This window comes from Durio zibethinus, chromosome 8 (assembly GCF_047325235.1).
Source record: "Durio zibethinus cultivar Kanyao isolate XHJ-2024 chromosome 8, ASM4732523v1, whole genome shotgun sequence".
Lineage (NCBI taxonomy): Eukaryota > Viridiplantae > Streptophyta > Magnoliopsida > Malvales > Malvaceae > Durio > Durio zibethinus.
In genome coordinates, this window is record NC_143169.1 from 23,875,245 (window position 1) to 23,894,317 (window position 19,073).

A 19,073-nucleotide genomic window follows, 5' to 3' on the forward strand; every position below is an offset into this window, starting at 1 on the left:
AGTATTGTATTTAAAATCTCCAAACAAATCGAATGTAATAAAAAAATATGCATTAATGGGTCAATCAAAAGATCAATTATACCTTTAATTGGTTAATCACCGATCTATTTTAAGAATTGGATTCCAGCAAATATGGTCACTTACAATTTTTTTTTTTTAATTTTTCTTTGATTTTGATCTTTTATGTTAAAAAAAATTGTCCTATATAAAATAAGAGAGAATGATTCTTTTATTAGTTGCAATTTCTTTAGGCTTCAATTGGATGGATTGTATGATTGAAAATAATAATAAAAATTATTATAACTACAATTAAAAGAAATTATTGTAATTACGATTGAAAAAAATTTAATAAAAATTTATATTAAATGAATTTTATTAAAATTAATATTTAAATTTAATTGATAATATAATAAACTTAATTGTATCACATCAAAAATACGATGGAATTCATACCAAATCTTAATTTGTAAAAAAAAAAACATATACATATATTAAATGTATACATAAATAATTTTTTCACACAAATTTTGTAATCTATTTAAAAATTATTTATTTTTATTTTTAAAATATCATCACAAAATAATTATATATACATATATAATTTTCTTATGTGTATTTAGTATTGATATATTTAATTTAACAATTTCCCTTTCCTTTTGTTCGAAGAAAGTGGGCGGGGTAATTGGGTCATAACTCATAACCCCATAAGAAATTGGGAGAGATTGGCGTGTTTTGGAAAGAGATCAGCACGTCCAAAAAGACATGGAGTCGAAGAAAATGGAAAACAAAGTTGTTTTAAAACCAGTTAATTAGAGGTAATAAGAAACAAAGACAACATGGTCGAGGCAAGCTAAAACCTCTGAGAAACCTGCAAAATTAAGCTCAAACAAGCAAAGAAAAGAGTTCACTTCCTCTTTCTTCTTCTCCATTTCCCTCTCTTTCTCATTCTGAAATTCTTAAACTCTCTTTCTCTTTTCATGGTAAAGTTTTTTACAAGAATTGTGATGATGATCCATGTTTTCCTTCTATTTTCTTTCTGTTTTTCAGGTACTCTCTCTCTCTCTCTCTCTCTCTTTCTTTTTTTGGATTTCTTTGCTGTAGAAGCCATTTTAGTTCTCTTTTTTTTTTTTCTTAATGTTGTATCTAATTAATGTATTTCGTTGCATTACAGATTTTGGTTTTCTACAAGGAGTTACTTCGCTAGGCATCAACTACGGTCAACTAGGCGACAATTTGCCTCCACCCGACACGGTTCTTGATCTCTTAAGCTCCCTTAAGCTAACAAAAGCAAGAATCTATGACACCAATCCTCAAATTTTAACAACATTTGCCAACTCCAACATTGAGCTTATTGTCACAGTTGAAAACCAAATGCTACCTGTCTTAACGGATCCCCGACAAGCACTTCAATGGGTTAGTACCCACATCAAGCCTTATTTTCCGGCCACCAAGATCACCGGGATCGCAGTAGGAAATGAAATCTTCACCGATGACGACAAAACACTGATAGGATATCTTGTCCCTGCCATAGTCAACATCCATGGTGCTTTGGTTCAATTAGGCCTAGATAAGTACGTTCAGGTTTCGACACCCAATTCATTAGCAGTTCTTCAGGAATCTTACCCTCCTTCAGCTGGTAGTTTCAAGAGTGAGGTCTCGGAAGTCATGTCTCAATTTTTGCAGTTTTTGTCAAGCACTGGCTCTCCATTTTGGATCAATGCCTACCCTTATTTTGCTTACAAGGATGACCCAAACAAGATTTCCCTGGACTATGTTCTTTTTAACAGAAATCCAGGGATGGTCGATACTTACACGAAACTACACTACGACAACATGTTATACGCACAGGTAGATGCTGTTGTTTATGCCATGTTTAGGTTGGGTTATGGTGGGATTGAGGTGAGGGTGTCTGAGACGGGGTGGCCATCCAAAGGGGATCCGAATGAAATCGGAGCAACCGTCGAGAATGCAGCTGTTTACAACAGGAATTTGTTGAGAAGGCAGATGAGAAATGAGGGAACACCTCTGAGACCAAATATGAGATTAGAAGTGTATCTGTTTGCTTTGTTCAATGAGGATATCAAGCCAGGACCGACTTCAGAAAGGAACTACGGTCTTTTTCAACCAGATGGAACCATGGCTTACAATGTGGGGCTCTCTGCCTTGGCCACAACTTCATCATCAGCTTCCATTTCTCTTAAGTCCTCCGCGACTAAGGTAAAACCATAGGTTTTGTTTTCTTCTAAGTTCTAACCCAATTTACATTAAAGAAAATTTATCAACAAAAATGGGAAATTGACAAATTGTATAGTAGAGAATAGAAGGAAAAAAAGTGAAATCAGAATTTAACAGTTTATGTAATCATCCTTAAATCTTCCTTAAAATGTGATATTCAATAGATTTTGAGATTCGAATATTTAACAACTGTAATAATTTTTTCTATTTCAAGTTACTGTCTCATTTATACGAAAAAGAATAATAACAAAAAGGTGTACACATTAATGTATGTATCGGATGAGCAAATATTCTATTCATGTTTAAAATTTTTTACTATTGTAAATATTACTTGTAGGAGAAAATTATATTATTGTCTCCTCAACAAAATGTTCGTTTAGCAATTGTCTAATTATTTTCTTTCATTCCCTTTGTTTTGACACCCTCTTTAAATGGCATTGATTGTGAAACAGGCCGCAAAGATGGAGTGTCAAAGCTTGGTGTATTGGATTTTTATGTATTTGCTGACTTTCCAAGTTTTTATGAGAAGACATCATTAAGCAAAATGGTGACTGCATGTAAATATTACATTTTGGTAAGGAAAAAATTTGGGGTTTCCCTTTTTAGGTGTTTTTGTCCTTCCTTAAGAAAAAAAAAATTATGAAAAAAAGACCACTTGACAAGACAAAAGGTACCCCAAATTTTTGCACAAGTTAACCCACCAAATTGAACTTTCCCAAAGCCGATGATTGTTTGAATGAGCAACCTTTCAACATACAAGTTCAACAAAGGATCAAATGGGTACAATACCCTTTTGTGAATTGTGTTGATTATTGTTGATCAAATGGAGCTTTGTTATTTGTTTCCTAGATTAAACAAAGCCATTGTTTTTCTTTTTTATTGGAGCCGAGCAAGATGTTGTAGGAGAATTATTCTCATTTCATGTAAAAAAAAAGTATTATTATTGTTAGAAAATTTGATAATTTGTTTCCATTTGGTTGCAAAGGAGGCCTTTTTCACTTTTGGACGTGGAATCCATAACTGTTATTTTATATAAATATATATCATATCAAAAATTTATAAAAGAATACAGCTTTGGTTTGGGTTCTTATTTTTATCATGAAACCTGAAATTGGGCGGCCTAGCTTTATTCCCTTTGGCCAAATAACCGTCAGCATAGGTCATATGCCATCCTTTTTCGCAAAGGAGCTTTTGTTTGGCTTTCTTTTTCTGCTATCTTTTTTTCTCTATTAATATAGGGAGACATTGTAAGCTCAGCCTTAGTTAATCTCTGATGGGGATGGTCTTCTCATCCTACATCAACCAACGTGGTGCACATGCACCCCCCAACAATTTTTAGAGAACCCCATTATGAAAATTTCTTTTCTTTTCTTTTCGTTTTCTTTGAACCTTTCTCGACAGAACAAGTATATTGTATTAAAGTGAATTCAAGGTGTCTTGTTTTGTTTTCGTTTGGTTGGGCTTTTGCTTAATGACATGTTTTTTCAGTAGTGGTGTATTTAGGGTTTTTTTTCTTTTAATATTAACTTATAATATATATATATATATATATATAATTGTCAACGGATTTATTAATTTTATTCAAGAGAAAAGTTGAGGATATCCAATTTTTTTTTAATTTTTTATTTTTTTAATAGTTGAGAGTGACCATGAACATCCTATTATTATATATCGATCCACCTCTTTTTTTTGGATACTAGTGGAAATAATGCATCATTTTTTTCGATCTCCCATGTTCATTTAATTTAGCATGTGCCTTTGCTTCTAAGAGAGGAGAGAATGTTGGTATATCATTAATTCTATGTCGACAAAACTTCACCATCACCATCAATTTATAAAGAGCTTCATGAAACCCTTAAGGTGGATGCTGCTCTGTTTTGATCGAATGTGTCGGTTGATTCTTATCTTCTATATCTTCATCTTTAACCTTTGGGCAAGCTAATGTACTTAATTATCTTCTATTAATATTATTATATATTATATTACCTTTAAAAATGAAAAGAAAAGCTTCTTGAAACATTGAAGCCAAACCCATTATTCACTTTACTCACTTTCATTAAAAAAACCTTCAAAAACACTAAATTTCGTGAATATAAACCTAACTAGATCTAATTCATCAGGTTCATTGCTCTAGAGACACAGAACTCGATCCATATGTTCTCTTTTTACTTCAAATTAAGCACCAAGTACTTTGAGTTAATTAAGGTATTAAACTAAATCATGTTTATATTATAGTCTAGTTTTTGTCATCCGAATGAATATTAGTAGTTTATTTTTTTACAAGATCGTAGTTTTAGAATTGAAAATAGATTGCATGTATTAAAATTTGAACCCTATACTTATTAAATATAATTTTTTAAAAGTAATTGTATGAAACAATTATATTAAATTTCTAATTCAATATTATTAGTATATTCATTAATACAAAAAAAAAAACCAAAAATAGGATACATATGGAAACTATATATATTTATTTATTTTTTTGTTTATTTACACACACTAATCTTGGTAAATCATTTCTTCAAAATACACTATTAAGGGAAAAGCTCTCAATCACTGATCAAACCTTTTAGATGTTGACAGGATAATTAGTTGGCTACATTAAGTTAATTACTGCTAACATTAAGCCAAAGTCAAAAAAGGCAAAAGTAAAAATCCTATTGTACATCACTTGTGCTTATTTTATGTTTGTGTGTGGGCGTACAGTAAAAAAAGAATCAATAGCTCCTTTCTTAATTTTGTATGTTATCCTAAGCTAAAACTATATTGGTTTGGGAATAATTGGATTAATCATAATTTGCCACATTGGTTTTGTACTTAGAACAAAAAGGAATGATTTTAATCATAACAATTAAGAATAATTTTTTTCATCTTCCAAATGATGGTAATTAGGTTTTGAATTTGAATTTTTAAACACAGGAGAGCTTCCATTATCATTGTTACACTTGTTTGAATATCATTAATGTACCCAATTTTTTAGGATAAGAGAGATTAAGATCATGTCTCATAGAAGTTATATTTGTTCATTTCTCTCTTTGTCATTAAATATAAATATATTTAGAATTGTTAAGAATTGATATTTAATTATTAAAATTAAAATTTTAATATTCTATCAATAAATCATAGAATTGTTGTCTCCTAGCAATAATAAGATAATAAATAAGTAGGAAAATCTTTAAGATTTAAGATCAACTCAAAATTAAAATGAGGGAATGGCATTTATCAATACCCAACTTTTTTTTTCTTCTTGTTTAATGTGGAACCCTATAAATACTAATGCCTTTGAAAAAAATATTATATACACTCATCAAATGCACACATTTCATACACTCATATAAAATATAAAATTGTCCGAATTCTATTATAACCCATAAATACTTTTCACTTAAGTTCCTAAAATAAGAAATAAATATGTGAATGAATCATTTGAGTGCAACACTTTGGTGCATGTAGCGCTATCTTTTTAGTTGCAAGAACTTAGATTCCCATTTTTATTTTTAATACTTGATATTGTAAAAAATTAAATACTGATCATTAAAATAAAAAATTTAACACTCTATCAACATATCACATGACCGTTGATATAACTTCATTTATAACTTTATCTATTAAAAGATTTTTTTTATTACAAAAGAAAATTTTTGGTTGATTGACTTTTCTATGCTGAAGCAACCACATCATCAACCACCTTCATTCTAGGGATCTTGCTTAATTGGTAGATTGCTTTCTTTGTAGTACTTACACTATAGGGGTTTAAGGTTTTAGTAGCGTTTTTTTTAACGTTTAGCGGACTTTATAAACGTTATTAAAAGATTTGTGGTATTTGTGAAATACGCCAATTAGAGTGCCAGTTATTCATGCATCACGAAAAATAGCGGCGGCATTTTTAAGCACAAACACTGCTAAATTTAGCGGCATTTTTTGATACAAACGTCATTTACGCTGCTAAATTTAGCGACATTTTTTTATTCAAACGCCATTAAATTTAGCAGTATTTGTGCTTAAAAACACTGCTAAATTATGAATTTAGTGTCATTTGTATCAAAAAACGCCACCAAATGAGTAGCATTTGTGTTTAAAAATGCCACTAAATTGAACAACGTTTTCTGATACAAATGTCATTAAATTCAGCATTTAATGACATTTTTAAATATAAATGCTGCTAAATAGAAAATTTTACTTTTTTTAATTTTTTTAAATATTTATTATTATAATTAAATTAAAATTGTTAAAAAAAATAAAAATGAATTTAAATTCATAAACTGAATATTATAAATATTTAAATATCTAAATATATAATTTATTCCAATATGCATATAACACAAAATTTAATACATATAATAACATTCCACTTTGCATTTGTTTTCCTCTTCCCTATCAACGGATTCCATTAAAAGAGTTGCACTTGCTTTGAATGGAGCCTACAACGCCTATTCCTCATTTTGGTTTCCATTGCTAAAGAGAACATTTCTCCAGGAACTTCAAATTGTGCTATTAGAAATGCATCACAATACAATTCATTTATCTTCTCCACAACTTCATGTTCCATCCTGATTGAAAAATGTCATTGAGTCAGCTATAAAAAGTACTATAAAATTTGTAATGCAAGATAAAATCAAGAAAGATATACAAGATCTCATTGTTACATGCATGTAGAAATAACAGAGAAACAGATTTAACCAAAGCAACAAACTAAGATATATTTTTTGGCCAATGATCAAGATAAATGCACAAGGCAAAAAGATGTACACTCCCTCTTTGAGTGCATTTCACGAAAATGCCTTTCATAATCATAGTTCTTCCATTTTGCATATTTCATTATGAAATTGCTAGACTTGAAATGCAATATCATATAATTTGAGGGAAGGAGAATATAAGAAAGGCTAAGAGATAGATCTTCAATAAAGTTCATGTTTGATTGCATTGGAAAAAGATAAAGATTATTTGATGCCATGAAGTTTATCAAATCATATTTTCAGCTCATAAATAAATTCATAGAAATAAATGGATTCAAATGCTTCAAGAAGGAAATAAACCAATCTTTCAAAATAAAATGACCTCGTAACAGAGTTTTAATAGGAAAATACAAATTGTGTGATGGATAAATCAACTATGTTACACCTTGAATTGATGGTACAGCTGTGTCTATAGAGATCAATGCTTTTTTAGACTTAGTAGCAATAAAAACTGTATCATGGAATCATCATAAAGTAATTGAAAAAAGTATAGAGGATCAATCCAGGTTGATAGGTCTACAGTATGCACCTTTCAACTACAAAGGCTTCATAATAAAATCCAAAATAATAAATGGAAGTATCACAATGGTTTTCACCCAAAATGCAAAATGCTAATTTAAATGACTGCCAACCTGTTAGCTAGTTATCTTAGATTAACGTATAGGCATAGCATAGAGCATCATAAAATATGGACAATAGCAAAACTTGGCATATTTGAAATAAGGATGGTTCTTTTATTCTTAAACTATGAAGGAATTAAGGAGATCAATTTAACAAATACCTATAAAAAAGCTAGAAAAGAAAACTTACTATTCCACCATAAACACATCCGAGTGCATATCCAATTGGCATACACATATAAAATATTGTTAGCCATGCTATTTTATGATACAAAAGTAGAAAAAGAATAAGATTCAAGGGAATGACATCAACAAAAAAGTTTTTGATTGAAAGAGATATAAACACAAAGGGCATGTTGCATATAACTCCCAAACTCAATAGTTAATACCAAGATTAATTTGTGATCTATAGGTGTGACAAAATAATTAGATTGAACCATGAAACTAAATTTTTTATAATGGGTCATACTAAAACAATTAACTTGATTTTTTTTTTGACATTAAAAGCTTGAAGCCAGAACATCCTTTTTTTACCTTTTTCAATCATACCAATTTATGAAAAAAGCCCAAAGTCCTTGACTTTTGAGATAAAATAACCCTTTGGCCACATTTAGATCTTTATTCAAATAAACAAGTAAAAGTATCTTAACACATATCAACTTTAGGATACATTAAATAAAGGAAATTTTTCTATAGATAAGTTATCAACATTGCAAGTGCAGTAACCCAAACTTTAAAGCAATTAGTTCAAAACAAATTCAACTCCAACCTTAAACACACACATATAATTGAAATAGAATACATTTCAAAACCAGTATATTAAATCTGAATTTTCATTTTTGTTCCTTTAATTTTCTTCAAAACAAGTTGGAATTTCAAAGATCTATAAAAAAAACATCATGAGAAATCAATTTGAAAAGCAAAAGTTGAAGAAAAATTGCATAATGTAATGAAAGAACACAAAACTGCAACTAACAACTAACTTGTAACCAAACGTGAATTAATTGATCTACATCTAATTGATGCTAAAACAAGTGATCATAAACTAGAATTGAAAAGATCAATTAAAGAACCAAAACGAAAACTGATTTGAAGAACAAAAAGTGCAAGAAAATGCAAGAATTAACTAGAAACAACTAAAATATAAAGTGAAATTCAACAAAAACTCACTGAGTTGATGAAAGAAAAAATTAGGTCTAGAAGCTTGTAATGAAAATGAACTTGAAATGAGCTAAGAAACAATTCATCAATCAAGTTTGCACAAAATTCAACAAGAAAATGGTAGCAAAGTAGAGAAAAATCAGCTTAATGAACTAGCAACTCAAGTGATACTCAAAATAGAGAAAAATAAAGCATTAAGAATTAAATCTATCCAAACACCAAATGAATTCATGAAAATAAATGCAATAAATTAAAAAATAATAAGTAAACATGTATAACTAAGAATGTAAAGTATGTGAGAATCAAATCTTACACCTAAAAGGAGAGAGGATCATCATTCATCAAGTTCTCATGCATGGATTGTTTCTGCCTTTTGGATTCACCTTTAACTTTGAAGAATTAAATGTACTTGAACAGATGGAATTTGAGGCTGAATTTTTACTGGATTATAGACCATGAAATAAAAATCTAGGGAAAAAAATTTGAAGCAAATCAAGCTAGAATTCACTGAATTTTGATCAAAAGACTAAAGATAGGTCAGGTGTGCAGTTTTGAAACTAGATTTGAGTTCAATGTGAATTTTATAGAATTTGAAAAGGAAATCATGAGAATTTGTAAATTTCATTATGAAAACCTTAAAGAACATTCAAAAAGAGTGTCGAAAACCTAAAATTGTAACAAGATTCAATTAAAAAAATTAAAATTAAAAGCTATTGAGTTGGAGAGAAAATGAAAATGATAATAGATTAGGTTCTGACAAGAAAAATGAAAGGTAAAATATCAATGTTGTGTTTTAAGTTGCACCAGCAAAGATATATGGAGAGCATAAACTTCTTATAAGACAACTGATTAGTCATAAAATATGGCTTAAACAAGGTTCAGGAAAGTACAAACAAGTATAAACAAATATCATACAGACATTCATGTGAAACCATAGCCTCTTACCCCAAAACCCTTCAGCTTCTGACAAATTATTAAAAGAAGTTCTTTTTGTAATAGAATACAAGATTCAAGCACATTTAGTTATCATGAATTTATACTTTTATATAGTTCTCTTGATTTGAAAGATCTTTTTTCAAAATAATTACGTTTCTTACTTCCTCTTACACTTACCCAAGCATATTTGACACATTAAATCAAATAGCAGGCAAATATTTCTATATTAAACCAGCAGAGATAAAGCAAGAATTAAGGTAAAGCATTCACATATAGATATGAGAAAAGTGAAAGCAACCTTGTACTGGAGTACTCAAAGAGCTTTTCAATTGCTGAAAAGACTAGATGAGCTATCTTACATCGCAAAGAGTGAAAAACTCATGAGCTTTCTTGAAAAGTCCTCATCTCTTATTTGAAAAAGTCACTTGCCTCATTGCTACATTGTCAATCTTCTTGATTTGAATTTTCTTTTTCGTCATTCTTTTCCAAGAAAAAAGCTGGGGAAAGAAAGGAAATTACGAAAAAGAAAGAAAGGGTTTCAATTTTGGGAAAAAATTTTAGCCACGCTATTTCGTCATGATAGCAGTGTTTACTTAAAAAAAATGTCACTATTTACAAAAAGGATTATTGAAGACGTTTCAGGCAAAAAATATATATTCAATAATCTTCTTAAATTTTTTAGAGGGGATTATTGAAGGTGTTTTATGCAAAAAATGCCTTCAATAATCCCCTTCATTTTTTATGAGGGGATTATTAAATGATTTTTGATAAAAAATACTTTCAATAATTCTATTCAATTTTTTATAAAGGATTATTGAAGGCGTTTCAGGCAAAAAACGCATTGAATAATCTACTCATAAAAAATAGAGGCGATTATTGAATGCGTTTTCTACAAAAAAAATGATTTCAATAATTTTGCTAAAAAATTATAGAGGATTATTGAAAGCGTTGCTAGCAAGAAACGATTTTAATAATCACTTTTATTTTTTATGAGTAGATTATTCAAGGAATTTTTTACCTGAAATGCTTTCAATAATCCCTATCCATTTTTTATGAGGGGATTATTCAAGGTATTTTTTATAAAAAAAATCATTTCAATTTTTTAGAAAGGATTATTTAAGATATTTTAATCGATAAATGTCGCTAATTTTTATCTTTAATGGCGTTTATAAATAAAAACGTCGTTATTTGAATATTTGTGACGTTTTGATAAAGAACATCTTAAGTTTTATAAGACACGAAAGCTAGTAATATTTTTAAGTGAAACGCTGTTACAAAATTACCACTAATCTTTTATTTTCTTATAGTGTTAATCAAATGGTAAAGGTAAATAATATATCACTTTTACAAAATAAATGGAAAAGGTTTGGTTCGTCCACTCTTTCATTTCTAAAAATGTTTCAAAGGTGTAGCCAGCCACCAACCAGCATTTTGGTTTAAGATTTTTGAGTTTCTAATTTTTTAAATTAAAAAAAATACATTAATTATTATTACTAATTTATTATCTACATACTTAAACTAATTCATAACTTTTAAGCTCTAAAATTGCATTGTCAAGGTTGTAGTTTTTAAAATTTTCATCAAAATATCGTAATTTGTGTATTATCATGTGTATATATGTTCATGTATTATATAAAATTATAATATTATGTTATTAAAAATTTTAAACTCAAATTCTTCTGTTCCACCTTGACTATCACCAAACAAAATTAAGCATAATGTATTCATGTATAATTTTTTTCGTTGTTTAAAAAATAAAAAAGAAGGCTCATTTAAAAAAAAAATTTTGCTCAAGCATATGTCTTGGGCTAGTCATTTTACTCCTCAAATCGGCCCGGATCCATGCCCATGAGGACCCAACTTTTGCCCGCATATGTAAGTTGGCAAATTCAAACTCCAATTCTAGAAAGTTAGAACTTTCCGATTGGCAACGGCGCTATTCTTTGTGTTTTGAGAAGGATTTGAACTCATGGAATATCTTCGAAATCAACACCTAATTCTTTTTTAAGATTATGTTTGGATTAGGGGGGAGAAAGAAAGAAAGAAAAATAAATGAAAGTAATGAAAATAAAAAAAAAATTTTATTTGGATAAATTCTTAATTTAAAAAAAATGATATAAAATTTAATAATTTTTTATTTTTCTTGTAATCTTTTTTTTTTAATACTTCAATTGTGTCAATCGGAGTAAAAAGCCAAGAAAAAAAAAGTTAAAAAAATTTTATTTGTATAAAAAGATTTTTATATCTATATTTTTATTATGACATTAAATTTAATTATATAATTAATACTTTCTACAAAGATAATTTTTTTTATAAGTATTTTATATAACATTATAATTTATAAATATTTTATGATTTTTTAAGTCTTAACAACAAAATAAATTAAATTATTATCAGAATAAATTAAAAGATTGAATTAAGTATAAAATTAAGAATAAATCAATAACTAGTTAATACATATTATCGTATTAAATATGTTCAATTTTATTCAAAAAAATTTATTTATACAAGTTAAGTAATATAAAAATATATTTGTATATTATATGTTACTTTATTAAAAAAAAAGTTATAATTAAAAAAAATATTATAATAATTTTTTTTTTTACTATTTATCCATACAATAATTATTAAAATTATTTTTTTTCTTTTATTAATTTTACCTATTCGAGATACATGTATCATTTTCTTTCTTTTAAAATACCTTTTTTTAAAAATTTTTTTTATTAATATTTATCCGAAGTCAAATCTAAAATTTATTTTGCTGTTTAGTTTCCAAGAAAATAAAAGCAAAAAAATCGTAAGCTTATGACTTCGATCATATTTATTCACAGATGAAAAAAGCACTTCAAGTAAACGAATCTAAGCTTTTGAAGCTGGCTCATATTCCATCCACGGAACAAAGATGTTTGTTTCTTGATCATAAGATCGTATGAAGAAACTTTAAAATCTCTGCTCTTTAATCTGAAATTGAAAACCTCTAGGACAAATATAACCCCAGTTCTCGACAATTGAAGTAAAATTTTAATTTCTTCATAATTTTTCATGATTGGCATATTTGGTAATGTAGGTTTAGCGTTTAGATTTTGAGATGAGATGCAATCTGTTGAATCTTGAAAAGTGAAATTAAGGAGCATGAAAGGTGAAGAAGGAGAAGAATAAGTTTTACGTTTTGAAAAGTTCAGAAATCAATGAGTTTGGGGATAATGCGGAGAGGTTTCTGATGGAATCTCAATTTCGAGTGCAAGAATTTAATCACTTTAAGCATTAAGCAGCTATGTGTTGGCTGAGTCATGGATATCTTGAACTTTGAATGCTGATGCTCGACCCTATAATGACTTGGTCTTTGTCTGAGTCCTGGGTGAATTGAACTTGAGTCTTTGTCTGAATCCGGGGTGGATTGGACTTTGAGTGTAGCAGCTGCAGCTAACTTCTGGTTTGCCTGCTGTTTCTGGTTTCTGGCCTGCCGTCTGCTGCATCTGTTGGTGCTAGTCTCTGGTTTACTGTTCTTGTTTCTGGTTTTTCTTTGTTGGTTTGGTAGGAATGACAAATAATTTGGAACTTCAATCAATGCATGGATTTATGACCCATATTGAAGGGGGAGTTATCAGGAATAAAAGCTGAATAAGAATCATGCTGAACCATGCATAAATTCTCATTCTCTGCAGGTTTACTTCTTTAATATGAAAATTCTTTTCCTCAGAATTTGCTTAGTTGGCTTACATCTCTGCCTGTTTGATTTTTTGGAAATAAATATTGTGGGTTTCCTTTTAATGCCCCTTTAACTATAAGCCTGAGGTACAGAGATCAGCCTACAACATTTACAAATTTAAGGAACAATTCAACAGCACTGAGAATTCCAAGTTCCTGATGGAGTCTAAACTTCTTGTGAAGGCAAAAACATGTTTACAGTATTCTCCCAGAGCCCATAAGGGAGAATATATTTCTATATGCAGCATAATGAATAACACAAGTCCTCAAGCAGATCCAAGCTAGTTCCTGTGAATACCAATTTGTGGTTTAGAGAAAAACACTATTAATGAGAGTTCCATTTAGCCTATGACTTGCAATAGAAGGATCTAGCTTAAAGTCCTATCTATCTGTGGAGGAAATTCGCCACTTTCCATCTGTGAGTTGATCAAGAGTCTTGCGGCTTTGTGTAGAGGTAGCGGATCCAACTCAGCCTAGTTGTAGCAAGAAATATACTGGCCCGGAATTGAGGTTTGTGTTGAATTTGTGAACTTAAGGCTTGATATCATTTTTTTTACCACTAATATCTGCAGAATTTTATTTTCTATAATCTGACCTGTCTAACATGAATCAGACCCATCATTGCCCATGAACTTTGCACTAGATGTAAGTGGTTTCCTTCTGCTAGATGTTTATATTCCTGTTCATAATTGTGGGAAAAATATTAGAAATATTATATACTCTCCTCTACTGAGTTTCAAAAGACAATGATCAATTTATTTGTGAAACACCAAGGTTTCTAAGAAAGGCAGTTACCAAATTAGTGCATGATAAGTAGCTTTCTCCCCATCCACCTGATTCTTGCTGTTTTAAAAGCAAAAATTGCCAATCTTTTGGGACAATTCGGCTGTTGCGACAAGGGCTAGCCCTGCTAAAGCAAAATCTGTGCCATATGTATAGCGAATTCCCCAGTTTCCATTCCTGCCCCATTAGCCATTCATTTTTTTGCTAAAATCAGCTACAAGAAAGGAATAGAAAATCACCAAGAATTATCTGCCATTTGTGAACCTTCGATAAATTGTACTGCATTAGCCACAGAAGTTTCTATTTCCATCTTTCGGTATCCAGGGTATAACTGGGAGAACAACACAAAAGATGCTGCATTAGAATAATAGAATTAAGCAGCAGCTTTGCAGCAGATTGATTGGCAAAACTTTGACCATTTGAGCATGAACTGGAAAACACATGAACATTTTGATAACTTTTAGCATCATCCATTGGTCTCATCTTACCGGTTCCCAAACAGTAAAACCACCTTTTTTGCTCTTTTCTGAACCTGTGACTGTTTTATGAACCCATGCGCTTTTCTGAGAGTGGAGCCATATTCATTGGTTAGATTACTTTAGATAATTGATTGAGTAGCTAAAACAGTATCCCACAACTGGCTACCACCATTTAACTGCAAATGCAAGGAATTAGCAAATTTAGACAGGTGCAGCGGTGAGGTGGATTATTATATCAATTTGTTACCAAACATGCATTTTCATTCCATCTTCAGCTAACCATAAGAAATCAGAAACTCCGGCCAGGTGAAATTTTACTGAATCTGAAGTTGGATTCTCTGCCCAACAGGCCATCACATGCAAAACCTGCATTTATAGCATTGTCAATTAGTATTTTGAAACCAGTAGGCTGCCCAAAAGTTTACATAGTTCATCTTTTCTCGTGCATAAGAAAATTAAAAACATATCCATGCCTTGCATTATAATTCATTGATTCATGAAGCACAGAATCTCTCTTTTTATTTTACATCGCAACAGCGAACACCACATTCAATTAGGCCTTGCATTACAATTTTAGGCCCAAACAGAATGCATCAATAATATTGAGCTCCAAAGGCCCCAAATTGCTGGGCCTTGGACGCCTATGAATGTCGAAGAAATTTGTAGGCTGCTGTATTCCTAATGCTTTGTAAACTTCCTATAAAATCAAATTATACATTTTTTTTACGTACACAAAAAGTATGTTATGGAAATCTAAAACACTACTTGTCTCTTCCTTAACGGCTTCTCCTACATTAGTTATGTATCCCATTTTTCCCGCGCTATGAAAACCCCTTCTTCATTTTTTTAATTTACTAAGACCCTGTTTGGAATGCATCAGACCTACAGTTGCGGTGCAATTATTATAAAATGTTATGCCAGTAATATCCAAACAATGCTGTGGTGCACCAAAATTTTCGTGGTTTGTTCACTGTAGTTGAAGGTTCCAGTTAACTCCAACCGCAGCTTCTTCATTTTTTTTCTTTCATTTTTCTCCTCAAGTTAGCAGCTTTTAATTTTTTTTTTTATTATGATTTTCATTTTTTCCCAGATTTTGGATTTTTTATTTAAAAATTATAAAGTAATTTTGTTACTTTAATATAAAAATAAAATTTATTATTATATAATAAATTAATAAATAAATAAATAAATTTTAATTTATTTATTAATAAAATTATTATTTGATTTTAAAATAATTTAATAATTATTACTAATTTTAAAATATTAAATAATTTAAATTTTTTTAACGTATAATTTTTAATCAATATTCTTAATGATCATTTTATCTTTTCATTCTAATTAATCTCACCATTACCTGTTTTATATCTAAATATATATTTTATTGTTAATTTTAATCTAATTATTATAATATCTAATATCACTTTCACCATTATTTTTAGTCTCAATGCTCATCCAAACTAATCCTAAATGATCAAGAAAGGGAAGAATAGATTATAGTAGTACTAAAATTTGAGAATCCTCCAAACTCTAAAGCTATAGCCAAGGATAGCACAGAACTGGAAAACTTGTACGATCCTTGATACAGCCAGGGCAGTTTATTTCCAGCATTTGACTCTTGTTGATTGATGGATAGCTATCAACACTGTGGTCCTATGTATTTTGCTCCGAGGACCACATCCTCTGCAATTTTTTTTTCTTTTGCCATCTGCTTTGAATCTCCATCGACCAACAAACGGTCCCAGATCCTTTGAAACAATTGTTTTTCTGGTCGGATTGCAACTCCTGCCCCCCCCCCCCCCCCAGCTTTCATCAAACTTCTTTTTAGTTGCTGCTACTTTTCATTGTTTTCGTTCTTTTATGAGACAAGATTTGAGCCATTGAGCCCAAACTTGAAAAGTATAATGATATACATGAAGAAATAGATAGGTATAAATAGGGAAAATGAAAATTACTCCTTTCTTGTCACATCTTCTTTCTCCGACAATTTCTTTTTTGTACTAATTGGAAGAAAAAATCATGCATTAATCACAAAATCAAATGTTCCATATATTATATTATATTATATCAATTATATTTAAGAGACCAAGCTGCCCAAACCGATGGGATATCTTTCCATCTTTACCTCCTTTCAACAAAACTAGGGGAATAGGCGGCTAGGTGCTAGGGGTTGTGGAAACTTCTCTCTTGGTTTGATTGCTTTTCGAGGATGGATTTTTCTTTTTCTTTTTCATTTCATGAGGGGGATTGTGATTTGTGGGGTGAATGAATTGCAAAAGAGTCATTTCTTAAGGAAAGAAGGGACATGCTTTTATTATTTTGTACTTTTACTACTATTGTTTTTTAAAATTAAAAAAAAAAAAAACAAAAGGATTCCAAAGGAATATATATAAATTATTTGCTTAGAGCAAAGGATTTTCAAAGGGGGCAAGGCATGCATATTCCTTTAGACACTGATTTTGCAACTGCCTTTATAATTCCTTTATTCCTTTTATATTTTTATCATAAAAAATTTTATTACTTAATGTCTCAATATTTTTTTTGGTAAAAAATAATTTGGAGATAAATAAGTTATTCAATCTTTCAGATCAAAATAAGATGTGTCGTACCTAATAATTTAAGATAAGTGGATACAGATCGTGCATTTAAGATGACCCTAACAAGTTATCACTAACAAAACTCGAACTCAATACCTCTTCATCGAAAAAAACAAACCTAACCAATTAAATTAATCACTTGTTAGTAATATCTCAATATTTGACTCATTGGAAAGTGCACAAAAAATATCGATATGAATCAAATGCTGAACCGACCTCATTGATGAATCTGTATATTACATATAGCACGAAATCTAGGCTAAGTGTCGATGGTACTCGATAAATTGTACAACATTATTCATTAACATTTGCAAAATGAAAAAGAGTAGAAGAATAACTTATGATCTTAAAAAATTAATTGATAATGAAAAAATGTTTTTGAATTATTATAAGAGTTTCTACTTGATGCATTAAAAAAGCAATGCATAATATGAAAAATTCTTAATTATGGTACATTTCATTGCTTACAATGAGACACCATTGCTAGCTAGTTGACCTAAAGGGTTCATTAGTCTTCAAATTTTTTGCAAACCGAAATAAAAGGAAAAGAAGACAAGGATCAAAAGTTCACAACAGGCGTTTGGGGTTAGGTAAAAGTACCCTACATTGTTACAGATGCTAGATCATTTATATTAACATACATCATACATTGTCATGTAAATATAAATTTTGAGAAAAAGGTAGGATTAGAATACCGTTGATGTAAACACTCGAATGGATACATATTTATGTTATTTGTACATATTCTCGGCACATAAACAATACACATGCGTAGATATATGCATCACATGAGTACGACGAAAATAATGATTTAAGAGGATATATTTGTTTAATACTATGCTTACACGGTTGAGTTCAAGTACATGCCACGATGCTATGCATCACAAATCGTTTTCCTATGACTTTGCTAATTATCGACAATAGTTGTTTGAGTAATTGACTGAAGAAATTAGTATAATTGCCTCTAGAAGATGCTAATCTATATGCACTCAAACAAATGCTGACTATCATTTTAAATGAGAATCATTAACAGAAAGGTGTAAATGATATGTAGATACCATGCTAGAAGTTGGTGTATTCTTTCCTTACAAAAAGGTAAAAATGATACCTCAATGGCATGCTAAAAAATTAAAATGTCTGTTTTTCCTTCGTAACCAATTAATTATGGCCTACACACACACACACACACACACATATATATATATATATATATATATATATCCTCCATTAACGATGTGGAAAATTTCTTCTTCAATGTTGCTTTTCAACGTCATTCCTTGATAGTAAATTTTTCTTCAAACTGGAAAATTATTGAGATTAGGAAAGGAGGATCGAAGTAGGGGTCTTGCAAGATTCTTTTTTGGTCTTATATATAGTTGTTTCTTTGTTCTTTTTTAAATGTAACCTAAAGATAGAAGAAGAAATTTTAGGCGTTGAAAATGAACATCTATCTCTTTTTTGGAAGACATAATAGTATGTTATTTGATTGAACTGAAATATCTAGGATCTGTTGCTAAAAATTAAATAATTCTTTGCACTATGATTAATGTATGGTGCAAATTTTAATGATTTTCATCGTTAAAACTTAAATTTTTCAAACAAATAGAAAATTCCAATTCCTTGTCAAACAACATTTAAATTTTGATTTGCAAATTCTTATGACTCAAAGGTGATGTTATAGGAGTATTACTTTTCTTGTGTTGTTCAATAAATAAATAAATATATATATATATATATATTAAAGTATGAATTATTAACCAATACACTAATAATAAAATTTTTAATTTTATTACCGAATTTAAAAGATTGACATTTATTGAT

General features: G+C 29.6%; 1 protein-coding gene across 1 annotated transcript; it reads left to right on the forward strand.

Moving 5' to 3' along the window:
* The first annotated feature begins 748 nt into the window (after positions 1-748).
* Positions 749-3,207, forward strand: LOC111278734 (glucan endo-1,3-beta-glucosidase 14-like). The gene is made up of 3 exons (XM_022865358.2): positions 749-1,047; positions 1,172-2,217; positions 2,688-3,207. Exons 1-3 carry the CDS (start codon positions 978-980, stop codon positions 2,772-2,774), a joined length of 1,203 nt encoding a protein of 400 aa, XP_022721093.2. The 5' UTR covers positions 749-977; the 3' UTR covers positions 2,775-3,207.
* The last annotated feature ends 15,866 nt before the right edge of the window (positions 3,208-19,073 follow it).

Bases quoted from the DNA above. Each gene is read 5' to 3' on its own strand.
- LOC111278734 (XM_022865358.2), top strand. From the start codon at position 978: ATGGTAAAGTTTTTTACAAGAATTGTGATGATGATCCATGTTTTCCTT. The intron at 1,048-1,171 runs GTACTCTCTCTC...GTTGCATTACAG, and splicing joins ATTTTCTTTCTGTTTTTCAG to ATTTTGGTTTTCTACAAGGA. The intron at 2,218-2,687 runs GTAAAACCATAG...ATTGTGAAACAG, and splicing joins TTAAGTCCTCCGCGACTAAG to GCCGCAAAGATGGAGTGTCA.